Source organism: Porites lutea, chromosome 2 (genome assembly GCF_958299795.1).
Source record: "Porites lutea chromosome 2, jaPorLute2.1, whole genome shotgun sequence".
In the NCBI taxonomy this organism is placed as follows: Eukaryota; Metazoa; Cnidaria; class Anthozoa; order Scleractinia; family Poritidae; genus Porites; species Porites lutea.
In genome coordinates, this window is record NC_133202.1 from 55,697,865 (window position 1) to 55,712,882 (window position 15,018).

The window sequence follows — 15,018 nt, forward strand, 5'->3', positions numbered from 1 at the left end:
ACTAGAGGGCTTTGACTGGGAAACTTTTGTTGTTTTGGATCTCTGGGCGCTTATGGGGCCGGGGGGTGGTCACTTACGAAAGGTGGTCGCGGATGGAGGTTCAACTGTATTAAAATTTCCGGGAGTATCGTTAGCAGACTTCAAGAATAATACTAAGAAGCTGGACACTTATCAGTCGAGCTTGCTTTAGCAGAGCGAGCGAGACTCTAAAAATGCAGGCGTTTCGTTTTGTGTTTTCTTTTTTTGTGGGCTCTAATTAGTTGGCCACGCGCCCCAGGGCGTTCCTAGCGGAGACCGTGGAAACCGGGGATAAGAATCGTGACGACTTTCATTGTATGCAAATGAGTCTGGTGATGAGCATGCAGTTTATTTTCGGCGACGACTGAAATAAAGCATGTAAGTCAAACACGTTTTCGCTGATTGGCAATGATGTAATTTTCCCCGAATCGAGGTCCTTGATGTTCGTGTAATTATGCACGCGTATTAAAAAGTAAATACTTCGAGTAGGATAAGAAAATATTATAGCGGGAAATCCTGTTTTCTGGTGTATTGAGGCAACTACTGGAACTCTACGGTTAAATAGATTTACTTTGTTGTATATATTTAATTGTTACATTTCCGCAATTTGGTTAAGATGTGATGTCGTGTTGCACTTTATAAATACCTGACATATCAATGATTTAGCCTTCGATTACTACTGGAAGCAACTTCAACTACCTGTCTGACGTTGCGTATGTGTCACGGATGCGTTAATACGCGTACGGGTGGCTTTGTACTTGACTATCACGCACTCTACTTGCAGCACTTCATGTCCATAGAATAGAACTTGCCATATCGACCTTTTACGAAACGGGTCTGTCCAGGAATTATATCCCTTGAAAGCGTTGATTACTTGGGAACAAGGGATTACTTTCGAATGACTTCAGTGGTTGAAGAAAAAGAACAATGTCAATGAGCAAAACTTCGAGGTTTACTGGAAAACTAGGATCGATCGAGGATCGGGGGTCAAGGATCAGTTAAAAAAAAACTTGAAATAGAGTAAATAAATGAGTAAATAAATCGTGGATCATGGTGATGTCATTGTAGGCCGCAGACCGTGTAGATACATTTCACAGAACATAACCCCGTTCGCTCTACTGAGCACTAAATTTGAGTAAACTACTCCGAGTCTGACAGAGTAAGTGATTGTTTTGACGAGAAAGTGAAATTTTCCTGGAAAATGAAACGCTTTATCCCATTGATACTGCGATAAAATGCATGCTGTGTACAGCTGTAAAAATTGGACTCTGAGATCGCGTAAACATCAACTGTGCGGAGATATTAAAAGCAGCTATGGAAAATGTAATTACTTTCACCCAATTCTGATATCTTATATAACGGACAACAAATTCCAAAGGAATACGCGCGAACTGAGTTAACTGTCTGTTGTGCAAGGTTCTGCTAAACTTACACATTTTTCCTGTGCTGAACAAAAACTGTAAAGCGTCGTGTCTTTGTCCGCTACATAGAAGCTATATATGTTTATAGTGATAAAAATCATCGTTCAAGTTTTGAGCATAAAATCCCTGAAAGAGTTCTCTTCACTGGTGCAATATATCACGTTAAAGGATACAAATTAAATGATTATACTCTAAAATACTTAGAGATCAAAAACGTCTTTTCTTGCTGGAATATTTACGCTTTATAGGTCTCCCTTGAGCATTGGAGAGCTGTCCAATCGCCTATATCCCTATTATACGTTGTTCTTTTGCCCACTCAGTTTTTAAAGTTGATGCAAAAGTGTCCTTGCTCTGGTATATAGCATTTAACAACATTTTGCACAGCAAAACAGCGGTTGCATATGTCGCCCAGCAAGGGAGATCCATTTAAGAGAACTGAGTTCTTCTGACGATAACATTTTGTTGCCCAAAATTCTTTTCGGATCGGAAAACTATTCTGATACGCTTCTAATTTATCCATTTTAGATTTCAAACCAGGTTGATCTCCCCAAACAATGCAGCGGCGTATCAAGATATTTTTGTTCTGGGAGTTGAGACGCCAGATGAAGTCGATAATTTTCATCCTTAGTCACGCCGTTAAACATTGTTTCTACTACGTAGACCAATGCTGTGATGTCGACGCGCGATACATTTTACTCATAAGGGAGCGATCTTTGAAACAATCGTCCCACGTTTTAGCGATAAAAAAATAAATTTGTCCAGATTTAATCTAATTGATCATTTAAATTCGATAGTTAAAAAAAAAGGGCAACGTGAATGGCAAATTAAGTTATGCTGATACCAGATGAAAGTTTTAAGCGACGCTTCGGCGATATTCCAGGTGTTATTTCAATTGCATGGCAGGTACCAAAGTCCTCGGTTCCGATATTAAAGGGGGTCTAGACACCACGACCCCTATCCCCTGTATCGTTCTACTGCAATGCCACCATAGCCAGATGGGAACTTGACTTATTTAACAAATTACTGATATGCGGCTTACAGGTGCATTTTGTGCCCATTGCAACTCCAAGTAAGATATTTACATGATTACACACATTCAAATCAGGGGTGTACCATCAATTGTAATACGACAGCATTAAACAACGAAAGCCGCAAAGTTTCACTCCCAGCAAGCATGAATTCTTATTAAAAATCATGGCCAATTTGTTTTCAGAATATCTGTCGAGTACCAAACTAAAATCCCGGGCTAAATTGGCTTGAAATCTATAGAAAGTTGATCACGTTTCAAAAGTCGGCATATAGGATCAACCGAGCATTGAAACTGCATTTAGCAAACTATTAATCTAAAGTTTAAATAACAAAAAAGGCCCGAAATACGCCCCTTGTTGAACTCAGAATGGTCCAGAAAATTTAACACGGAATTCACTTTCCAATTTCATCCTCCAATGCCTTTAAAATCCGACTTTTTCAATAATTAGCAGTTAATGTACTTTTAATATTCGTTTATGATAAGGAGTTCTTGTTGTTATCTTTACAAGGCTAAAGTATAGGGGAAGTTGGGGGAGGAGTATGGGGAGTTTTGGGGGAGGAGGGGTCGTGGCAACCTCTTCCCGCTCCGTAAGGACGGGTAGGAGAGAACCCTGGGAACGAGGTTGGGGTTGTGGTAGTGATGTCGCCATGTTTATATTCATTTACCTCGGGTATGACAATTTTCTCTCAGCCGAGAAAGTCGCCGCAAATTTGCACCGAAAGCTTTGATTATGATCGAATTTTTTGCTACTTGCCTGCGAAAAATCGCTCTAAAAATCGCCATGAGATCACAGCCTCTTTACACGGGAGATTTTGGAGCCGTAGCCAAATCGCAGGTTTTGTTTTGCGACAAATCGCCGGGCTAAACGATTTTACGCTTGACGATTTGTCCTCAACCTTAAAGGCTTGCGTTAAAAGTAATTTAACTATGTTTTCTACCCTTTTTCTATAACTTAGGTTTCACATTTTTTAAAACTTTGCACACTCTCTTGGTCACAAAATGACATGACATCTAGCGATAGTTTCTCGCCAAAAATCTCTGGCAACATTGCAAAAAATAAATCTACCTGCAGATGTTGACTACTTGCTGAGATTGACTGGAATAAATTTGTACACGTAGAAGTTTTTCTTCGTGGGCTATGACAAATCACTTAATAATGACTCAGGTCCGTTGCGAAACTAGTTAAATTTGTTTTTCTCACATCTCCAGGTTTCGTTCGACTCCTCATCGAGACAAAAAATTAATTCTTTTCTTCAAACCAGGGCTACCCAGACTTTTTTTTAAATAATGTAAAAAACAGAAAATAGTTTTTTTTTTAATTATTATTTTCTATTCCTGTCCGTTGGATGGGTTTATATTTCTGCAATCATGACCTTTCAAATAAATTCCGTCAGTTAAAATCCTACTTAGCTCTTAAGTGATAAAAAGGCATGAACGTTACAAACAATCACTAAATTACAATATTTAGTTATAAATTAATTCATATGTAATAATTAGGTATATTGACCATGTTAAAGAGTCTTGTGTTCATAGAAACTGACTTAGGGATGGACCATTAGAAAAGTTATGGGGGGGGGGGGCGGGCGAAGTACAAAAAAAAAAAAATCATGCAAGGGAAATTAAGTGAAAAAAATTCATGCATGCAGAGTAGACCAGGAAAAAAAATTCCTGCATTGGCCTTCCACACATTTTGCACAAATCTTAAGAAGGCAGGCAGGAAAGCATACTGTGTGCAAAACATCGGCCCTTTGAATAAACTTCCTGCTGAATTTTGTTCTTGTAAATAATCATACCTGATACAAAAAAATATATCTAAGGCTTGTAAGCTTATCATAACTTTTAATAGCTGGCAATTTCAGATATGATTATTAAATAACTTTCAATAAATTTAATTATACTTTTCTATGTATTACAAAAACTCGACATCTTATAAGGTTATCATTTCCTTACTTTGTGAACTACATATCTAATATCTGGAACAAAACATTTCTTTTAGATACCATAGATAACAATAACCAGAGTATTCCCCACAAATCGAAGGAAACACTCAGAAATATCCAGAATATATATTATTTCTTGGTACTTCTAACAAGCAACAGATAAATAAAAATAAAAATAAAAATCTATTTTCTTATATTTTGTTTTTACAGTTGTTGCCGGTCCTTTTAGATAAATTAAACTAACTCAAAGATACATGTTCTTTTCAGACTAGCAGCCTAAAGACTTTTAACATTTGGTCAAATTTATCTATTTTTACCACACATTTTTAGACAATTTCCGTTCTGGTTCTTGATAATAACAATATCATCATCATAATTATATTTTATAAACAAAAACTTTAACGTATCAATATGGTAAGAGTATATCATAATTTATCAATGGTAGGGGTATATTGCAGAATGCAAAACACTGAACGCAGAATGCAGAACGCAGAACGCCGAATGATGGTCAGCAGTATATAGCACTGAAAATAGTGATTAGGGCTAAGACATGACTATAGTGATTAGCGTTAAGCACTGACTCGAAGTATGGTTAGCTTTTATTTATTTTAAATGTCCCATCTACTCCCACTGGCTTTCTTCTGTCCCACTGTGTCTATATTGCGTCAGATCTTTTATAGTGGTTGGACATAAATTATTTTATGTATCCTTTAAGAACTCCACAGTCATTTCTTTCTAAGACGGACACCTTTGGGGCCGGTACTAAGTGTGCATCTTAGAGAGATGTCCGTCTTATAATGAGTCAAATAAAAGGAGTAAAGAAAGGCAGGGACCAACCGCATGTAGGTGTCCGTTTTACAGAGGTGTCCGTCTTGTAGAGGTGTCCGTTAAGAGAGAGTCAACTGTACAATCTTTTAGAATGCCTTATTTATAATGCTGTTTACAAGTAAAATTTCAGCAATGCAATATGAACCTGCGCAGTACCAATGCACATACAATACAGGATACCTTGTGTATAAAAGGCTATTGTGAACTGTACCTTAGAATATGTGTCAATTTACTTTCGCATACATGCCCAGGTAGCCTATATTTAAATTATGCCCTTGGTTAAGTGAACAACTGAATGATTTAATATGTTTTTAGTTTAGTGTTATTTCAAGGAAAAAAAAGATTCGTGCACATCATCTTGACAAAAAAAAATATTCATTCACAGGAAACATTAAAGAAAAAAAATTCCTGCGGCTCGAAAATTCCCCCCCCCCCCCCCCCACCCCATAAGTTTCTAATGGTCCGTCCCTTAATTCAGCAGCCTCCAGATCTGAAGTGTTGCTCGTCTGTCCTACTCAAAACTGGATACTGCAACTTGGCCTTCAGTGTCGAAAGTTTTAGAACAAACATATCTTAGTTTCGATCTTGGGCCTGTTTCAAACGTCGTGCTACTTGCTGTGCTAAGCTGGCTCGACTGTAGCTCGACTGCAGCACGACACTAGCACGACTTGGCTTCAGACGTCGAATTTAATTCAGTCAGAATAGAACAACTGTTGCCGAAAACGAAACACAAAAATAAAGAAACGGTTTAGCAAACTTTAAAATGTATTCTAATGTATTTATAATTTATGAATTAAGTTCGGCACGGCGGTAGCACGACGTTTGAAACCAAGTCGAGCTACTGCCGTGTAGCACGGCAAGATAAAGTTGAATTTAATTCGATCAATTGAGTTCGGCTCGGCAGTAGCACGACGTTGGAAACGGGCCTTAGTTGTACATTAAACTAATCCGTTAGGAAGAAGGTCTAACTTAATAAGAGCAACGGTCTTATTAAGAGCGAGAGTGGACTAGCTAGAACCGGCAGATATCTCCCTAATTCAAGCTGACCTTTTGTCATCGATATCACCCTTCATAAGGCATGGCTACCAACGTTTTGTCCAGTCTTGTTTTGTGAACATTTTTTTGAAATCTTGAAACCTTGTTGAAAAGGTGGAGAGGAACTCCACCTAAAAAATTCCACAAAAAAGTTAGCTCTCTGCAGTGTGTTCTGTGCTGTTCATTTGCAAGGATAATACAGGAAATTTCCCACTAGCGAAAAACGGATATAGTACCTGACGCATGAGTCATCATACTGCGAAGAAGGCGCTTTGAACTAAGGGCTCCGAAGAATTTGTTGTTCAGATAAGCGTTGGATTGGGCTCTTGACCGTCACAAACTGGAAATGTTGAATTTAAGGTTATAATCTATTTGGAATTGGTCTCTCAGTTTAAACATCCGGGAAGTGGCGTTATGTTTGAATCAGTCGAGAAACGAGCATAGGGCTCCCTAAACATTGCTTATTTAGAATTTAAAAATATGAATGGACAATTGTTATGTTTTCTTCTTAAATCAAGAAATTGTAACGGTAACCTCAGTTACTGAGACTGACTTTTCGGTGTTGGATGGTTTTTACTAGACAAAAATACATAATTATACAGGAAGCCAAATTTGACACAGACGGACGTCCTTTTAACTTATTTTGTCTTCTGTTTTCATGATTAATCATTTACGACAGAGGGGCTGAATATTGGTGTCCATTTGTCATTTTTTCTCACTTTTCTTTGTCTCTTTTAAAAATTTGTTTTAAATGTTTTCATTCTGCGATTTGTATTTGATTCTCTAAAAATTAGTGGCTGAAAAGAATCAAACGTATAAATTTTAACCCGCTACGCTCGATGTAGTTTTACGCCAAGAAATTTAATAATTTATTTTATAACTTATCTTTTTTTATTCTGTCGCAAAAATCAAAATCAGTTTTTTTTTTTGGAAAACGTCACAATGAATAAACTTGGTGTTATCTTTCGTAACTTATCTAATAAGTGAATTTTAAAACATCGCCTGTAAACACTGAGTCTTCTACAAAAGCCATGAAGCTAGTATTTTTTGACAGGCTTTACCTTTCTATTCTCGACTGGCGACATTGATGTTTTAAGAACACCCGTTAATTTGATAGTAGTCTGCAGCTGTGTGTGCGACGTAAAGTGCTTCATGTTTCCGCAGTTCTCCTATATACATCAATTATAAAGCCTGATGGCTGCTTTTATTGGGTAATGAAGGCCGCTAGCAATGATTGGCGGACTCCTTATGCAAATTACATGGCCATGAGTTCGAGTTTTTTAAATTTTTGAATTAATGCGGCTTGTTGGTGATTTCTTGGTGAACATGAATTTTGATGAATGAATATTCCTTGCTCATTTTCCACATGCATGACGTACTGAATTTGGGTTACAGGTGATACAGAAAACCCAGTCCAAATGTTTCGATGGCGGACGAATCGAAAGATCTTTGCAACAAGACTAACTCCGAAAACAAATTGCGAGCGGCAACGGAGGTTTTTCAACGCAAATATCGCTCTATGTCCACTTATGGAGAACAAGTTATCGACGACGCTAACCGTTCGAACAAGGCGCTATTTTGCCTGCCGGAAGACAATCCTGTGAGATTCTACTGCAAAAAAATCGTAGAATCCAAGTATCCTTTTCACTAGAAAAAATGAAAAATTTAAAAAATAGTTTTAATCTTAATGCTTTCTCCACTAGAAAATTTTCATCAGTTAGCCACTTTTGTTCATTGTATTATAGTTAACCACATTACCTTGACTCTCGCTGGTATATTGCGGTATAGCTGATGAAAGTTTCTAAGTATTCTAACTACAGTTGTTCATTCAGACCCATGCCTCGGTTCTTAGTCGAGTAACTTGCTTGTCTCGCTATTAGCAAACGCTGACACGACATTTTTAAAAATTTCTCTTAAAAAAGCTTATTTCCGTTCCTGAGACTTCGTCATTTATCGTGTATTTTTGATTTACCTTCTTAAATAACAAAGTGGGGAAATATTCAGGGCTGTGAAGAATTATTGTTGATATGTATAAGCACAGGATCATTGGTTTTATGCGATAAATAGATGCGTTCATCTTCTGCTTTACGACGTAACATACTTAAATTGAGTTCTAAGTTGTGTTTCCTGACTATTTTAACAGAAAGTTTGAATATTTTATTTTACTGACCATTGCGGCAAATTGCGTGGTACTTATGCTAGAAGAACCGCTACCTAATGGAGATACAACAGAGCGGAATAAAAAACTGGTAAGGGCGAAAACGCGTATTTTGTTGTGTTTTTCGAGCAAGACAAATATTAACCACAATGCGCTTTTATTAGGGCTTTCTATAAGGAAACGATTTAAGCGCTTCTTAAAGAACTCCTATAAGAGAGAACTCGCCACATTTATAGCCATAGCAACTTGATGTCTACTGGTTATAGTCGCGTGGAAAATTGTCAAATTTATTTGTGATTTTCTGTTTTTAGTTATTGTTTTAATCTCTCCTATTGTCAGGAAAAATCTGAAATGTATTTCGTGATCATTTACTGCATCGAAGCTGCGACGAAGATTATGGCTAACGGATTCGTACTGCATAAGGATGCCTATCTACGAAATGGCTGGAATATTTTGGATTTTGTGGTTGTTGTGGTCGGGTAAGCTTTTTATTTATCTAAGTGACAGTGGAGTTTGCTCACATTAATATTCAGCTCTTGCAGCTGCCCCTTATTGTCACTGCTGTTTGCGCCGGAAATTTCATTAAAAAGGCTTATGGCCTGCGCAAGCCAAGACAGATTCACTTATTTCAGGGCCAAAAAAAGCAACTATAACAAGTTACGGTATTTGAGTTTCTTGCTCTAGACGTCAATTGTATGATTGAGGATCAAAAATCGAGAATTAAAAGCAAAAATAATAACAACAAACAAAAACCAAGAGGCTTGTATTTAGATTTGAAGGTGCCAGAAAAATTATTGCTTTTTTGTCCTCACTTTTCGGGAGAATTGTCACTAAATTAAATATTCTAAACAAGACAAACTGCTCAGTTGGGTTTAAATCTTGCTGACTTTTGCATTTATTGCTCAAAAAATACATTTTGGCAGGGATTTAACTGTTTAAAAAGCTGTAAGAATAATTTAAAGGTCGTATCTAACTCAAAACTTTTATTTTTTTAACCACCACAGTCTTAGTGTGTTAAGTGAAAAATTAGCACCACACCAAGCCAGATCGCAAAAAATATAGCACACAAAAAATGTTGAAAGCGCTTGGTAACCAATTCTCATCAACAGTAGAAAACACAACGACACTCTTGTTTATGTTATAACACACATATTAATTTTACTGTTAAAATTTCAGGGTTTTTATCAACAATCATGCAATTCATACGTCGTACTTCTCGTAAAGGGTTTAAAACTTTTTGTGACCGTTTAATATCATTTTATTTCTATTTTATTTTAATTATTTAACTTTTTTGCATCAATATATCGTCGCCAGAATTTGAATTTTGTTTAACAGGTCTCATGATTATTATTAGTAATGTAAAAAGCCCATAGAAAGAAATGTCATGCTGGCTTTATTTCGCAGAACGTTTTTCGAACAACGTACATTGTATTTATCTGTTGGTGGTAAGCGAACCTCCCGCAAATTTGTTGAGACAACTTTCTCCGGGCGAGGAGTCCGTAACTTGGCGTAAGGGTACAATTATTCCCAGGCGAAAGTGAATTGGTGTAAATTTATTCGATTTTTGTCTTATCTTCTGAGTCACTACCATCGAAAAACAAAAGAGAAGAAATTTGAATTCTCAAAATCCCCCCTCAAGATACAGGTAGGGCTGACTTAGACAGAACCACCCACATACCGACTTCTACTTGAATCTAAAACTTTCGGAACTGAGACATAGAGGACATTGGCAAACTACCCAATGGCTTTACACCGTTTGATGGGTCTCTTTCAATGATTCATGTATCACTAGCTTGCACTAAAGAACAATAAGTAATCACTCAAACAGTTTCGCTTAGAAATCAAGAATATTTTAATTATATTAACTTTTAAAAACGTTTGCTCAGTTTATGTTTTCCGAATTAAGCGCTTAAGAATTTTTATATTAAGATTTTTACCAGCAAGGATGAAAACTTTTTTAAGCATGATAATTAGACGAGTCAAGGACCATTGTAAATTTAAGCATTCAAAGTATTCAAACAGTGAATTAGTAATAAGACATTCCCGGCCCTGGGTGCTATAGCTAATTGTTGCTGTAGCTGTTAAAACCTGCCTAGAAAAATCAACTGTTTGTTTCTACTAAAAATATCGCATTTTTTGACCATGTCTTTTCTTATATGACTGATTATTGGAAAGTTGTAAAAGTGTCCGCTTAATAGAGGCGTTAATAGAAAATTTTGGGAAATAACATTTGGGGCTGGCTGACCGAAGTGAACCGGCTTCCGGATGAATACAAGTTGTGTTTCAATGAAGAACTACATGAAATTTTAACTACTACATTTATAAAGGTTACCGATCGATATAACTGAAACACTGAGAACCACGTTAAATGAAACTGGTATAAGTGACAGGTTATTGATACTCGAAATAGATAGTTTGCAAGTTTTTGTCGTAATTTTACTTGAGTTTTGACCAAATTGGTGCTGTGTTCAAATTAACGGCAAAATTAACGTTACCCTCTGAATCAACACATTCAGTCCGTTGGTCGGCTCACCACACGCATCTCTCTACCAAAATGTACCGCATCGACCAGTTGTTGTTGTTGTTTTGAATCACAACCAACCCGTGCTCCGCCTTTTCCATTTATGATACTCTGTCACTCATGAAAGTAAAGTCATTTTGGGGATTTTTACTTAACTTGCTTAAAGCCTCCCCCCAAAAAATGGCTGCAACCATTGTTTTTGCTCCGAACTAGGATCAACGAAGAAATCGATGCACTTTACCGGATGTCACATGACCTGAATCCCAATCTCTTTCCCAGGACAGAATCTTGAGAACGAGGTTGCCCAAGTCCCTGGTTTTAAGTGATATAGAATTGCCCTTAAGACAAGAAGCACTGGAAGGTTTCTAATTAGTCATAAATTCTGTTGGTCGATTGAATTAATTTAGCTCTAAAGTTGTCGGCCAAACGTAAAAACACAATCTGGGGAACCAAGTCACTGATTACAATTTAAGTTACTCTATTATGACAGTCAGTCTTGTAGTCCCTCATTAAGAATGAGGTCAGCTTGCTCGTGCGGGCTAGTCATTATTGTACATTTCAACTTTCTACTGGCTTTAAACACATTTAGACCACAGAATTAATTTAGTTTAATTATTATTTTTTTCTATTATTGCTTTTTCTTTCAAATTTCCTGTCAGGCATAATTATAGTCGTTGCAGTTGAAGTTTTCTCGTGACTGGTGATATTCATTCATTTGCCCTCGCATAGGGTTTTTTGTGAGATTCAGAAAACATAAAGATCTTTTAAGATCATTTGACAGTGAAAACGGACATGTCCTAGGTTGGTGTATTCAAGATTATTTGATTCATATACAAATAGTAGAACGTGCTCAAAGCCATAGAGAGCAAGGAAGTCAGGATATATGACTAAAAATAACTCTTTGATAGAGGAAGAAATTTAACCAGCTGCCGCTACACTACATCGACATTCAAAACTCGTGCTCTGAATATTGTATCATTTAATTTTCCTTCACATGGCTAAGTTCTATTTTTTAATAAATTTATTTTATGACGATAGTTTTCTCTTACTTCAGTCCATGATTGCACAAAAATCGATGGCTTAATCAGACTTGTAAAACCAGTAAGAAAAATATGCAGCAACATAAGGCCATCCCCTTTTTTTTCTCGTTTAGCGTCGAATGCGTTTCCTGATATTGGGTCGGTCGGTCGGTGGGATTGAAAAAAAAAAACCTAAAAAACAAAACAATCTCAAGAAGTCTTGGAATAGGAGGCCCTGGTATCCCAGGATGACGTTAAAAGTTAACATTCACACAATTTATTTGGATTTAATTTAACAAAATACACAATATACTGTAAAAAATGTTCCTGTTTTTGTTTCTGTTTTTCTCTATGATATTACTATGTTCATTTTTCAGATTAAAAGAATTATTGCAAGCGAAAAATGGCTTAACTACGTCGCCACTTTTCTTTTTTTTTTGAAAATGCCAAAAATTTGGGTCGGTCGGACGACGCAAAAGGGAGAAAAAGAAAGAGGATGGCCTAAGTGCGATGTACTTGTCAAGAGATTTCAATGATTTAAACGTCCTGTTTCCATAATTCAAACTTTTAAAAAGTAAATTTATTTTTTTGCGGCACTTAAACGCAGAAAATTATCACAACAGATCAGTCCTTAAAATGCAGACTAGCGACTTTATTATCACCTGAGACGGGAAATTGCGACAAAGGAAACCTTTGTTGAAGAATATATTAACAATCTCAAGATACCATCTTCAACTTGGAATCGGGATAACCTTTATTGCGCTTCTCACAAACATGCGAACTCTAAAGCTCAAAAGCCGCCTTCACAATTCACAATTGCGTTTTTCGCTGCCGTCAATCATAATTACGATCACAAGCAACGAACCTTGAAACACAGAAACACCCAAAACGGATCGAAATCCACCAATGGCAAATCCCATACATGACCTTTTGAACCCGTTGAAGTAAAGTTTTGTTTTCTAAGAGATCCGCTAAGATGATTGACGGCAGCGAAAAACGTAATCGTCAGTTGGCTTTTGAATTTCATAATTCGCGTGTTTTTAAAAAGCGCAGCAATACAATACACTACATGTATGAATCAGGAACAAGCGAAAATCGGAACTCTCGACCCGTTATCAGGCCCATTAAAAGACAAGCTTAAGTGTAGGGCAAATCTTTAAGAGTTATCGAGTGTTGTAGTTGAATACAAGACTTTATTTCTTCAAAATTCTCCTTTTGTATGATCTGGATATAACTTCGTCTTCCGGCAACATAGCGTATTATTTTTTTTCCTGTACTTAGGTGAAAGTAATAGTTGGAATAAAATTTTCTTTGAGTTCTAGTGCATATTAAGTATTTTGGTTGTTGTTACCTCCAAAGGTTTGCTTCTTCAGTCAAACGTGTTTCAGACGCTTTTCTTATTACACTGAATAGGCCTGTTTTATCATAATTGCGTCAAGTAAATTAAAATTATCGACCACTACTTTGATACAAAGCGTAGTCTTTTAGTGCAATTTTTAAAAAAAAAAAAAAACAGAATTTCTCTGAATGTCGCCAGTTGAGAAGAGAACAAAATCCTGTCCTCTATAATGTCGAATATTATATCGGATAATATAACTCTAGTCTAAATGATAAGTATTTTGCCAAATACCCAGTGTAATTACCGCCGGGTCCAGCCTCAGTCCTATATAATGCACCGCCCCCGCGACAAATTTCAGTTATTAGCGCGCAGGTTGTGTAATGTTTCTCAAGCTGATCTGAAAGCACTAAAGCCCTAACGTAGTGGAGCAAGTGAACTATGACGAGATGCATGGGAAGCTTACAGGCGCTTTTAAAAGATAAAAGAAACAAGCGAACAAACAAAACGGAAACCTGCAGGTGCGTGCGCTACTGACTGCTGCCAAATACAAAAGTACGGCGCGTGGTACTTAGATGCAGAACTAACATCTGCCTGTCTATGCAATTTGGCTTGCCAAACTTGAGACGATCACTTGTATTTTTAGCCTCCGGAAGATATTTTTCCCGCATCCCAATTCCCCCTCTTAACCACGTGACATTGTCTTTTCCCATCAATCCTTGCCTACGTGTTAAACTGGCAAGTATCGTGTTTTAGGTTTATTTCTTGAGCTTGTATCAAAAACACCTGATAACGACATTCAGGTACCTCAAGCTAGAACCATGTGGTAATAAATGTTTCCGGGTTTAACTTACTGGAATTTTTTTCCTTGATTTAGATGAACAACTGTATTAAGGTTGGATCTGGGTGGGGGGGGGTGCTCAAAGGAGCTGCAACCCCCTCCCCCTCCCCCTTTTGTCTGAAGCTGTGTTCAATTTTATTGTCTTCCTGGTAAAATCTGTCTTTTAGAGCTGATTTATTTTTGGACACAAGATTTCTTGAACCAATTAATAAATAGAACATTTCAATATAGCTTGCTCGTCCCCCGGCCCCTTCCATCTAAACCTTCTGCATCCGCCCCTCGAGTAGGACAACATTTTTCTTTGACAAGAAAGGAAGATTTTTCGCATCTTCACTCAGACAGAGGAAAACTTAATAGATGAGTAACCAAGGCTAGTTATTTGGACCTGAATCGGAAGAGCTGCAGGTCTAATGAGTATTGGACCTATTCTATTGATTTCAGAATTTTTATGGAAAGGCAATCGAACTTCATTTTCAAACGGAATGACAGTAAATAAAAACATCTAACTAGAACCTGATCCAGCAATTTAGCTAACCAAACTGTTTGTTTGTTTGTTTGTTTGTTTGTTTTTTTCGTCCTTCTAGGTTAGTAGGAATGATTTCAGGTATTGAGAGCAACCGCATTAAGGAGTCAGAATCGCTCAAAGTACTTCGAGCTGTGCGTGTTTTACGACCGCTTAAAATAGTTTCTGGAATACCAAGTGAGTTTACGTTCGTTTGAAACTTAAAAATGTTATACTTACCAGACCTACTAGTTTGTGTGAGCGGCTGAGAACATATATCTTCTCTTCGGGGATATTAGCCTGCGTTGCAGACTCTCTAAACATAGTAATGGTCTCATAAGACGATGTGTGGGCCGGCTGCAAGGCGGG

At 37.1% G+C, this 15,018-nt stretch overlaps 1 protein-coding gene across 1 annotated transcript in view; it reads left to right on the forward strand.

The window, feature by feature from the left end:
- The first annotated feature begins 7,553 nt into the window (after positions 1 to 7,553).
- LOC140929108 (voltage-dependent L-type calcium channel subunit alpha-1D-like) overlaps positions 7,554 to 15,018 on the forward strand; it is a 36,840-nt gene continuing 29,375 nt past the window's right edge. The window contains exons 1-4 of the mRNA XM_073378967.1: positions 7,554 to 7,907; positions 8,416 to 8,521; positions 8,770 to 8,909; positions 14,732 to 14,847. Coding sequence (XP_073235068.1) covers positions 7,699 to 7,907; positions 8,416 to 8,521; positions 8,770 to 8,909; positions 14,732 to 14,847 — 571 coding nt within the window. The 5' untranslated portion in view covers positions 7,554 to 7,698. The remainder of the gene's footprint in view (positions 7,908 to 8,415; positions 8,522 to 8,769; positions 8,910 to 14,731; positions 14,848 to 15,018) is intronic.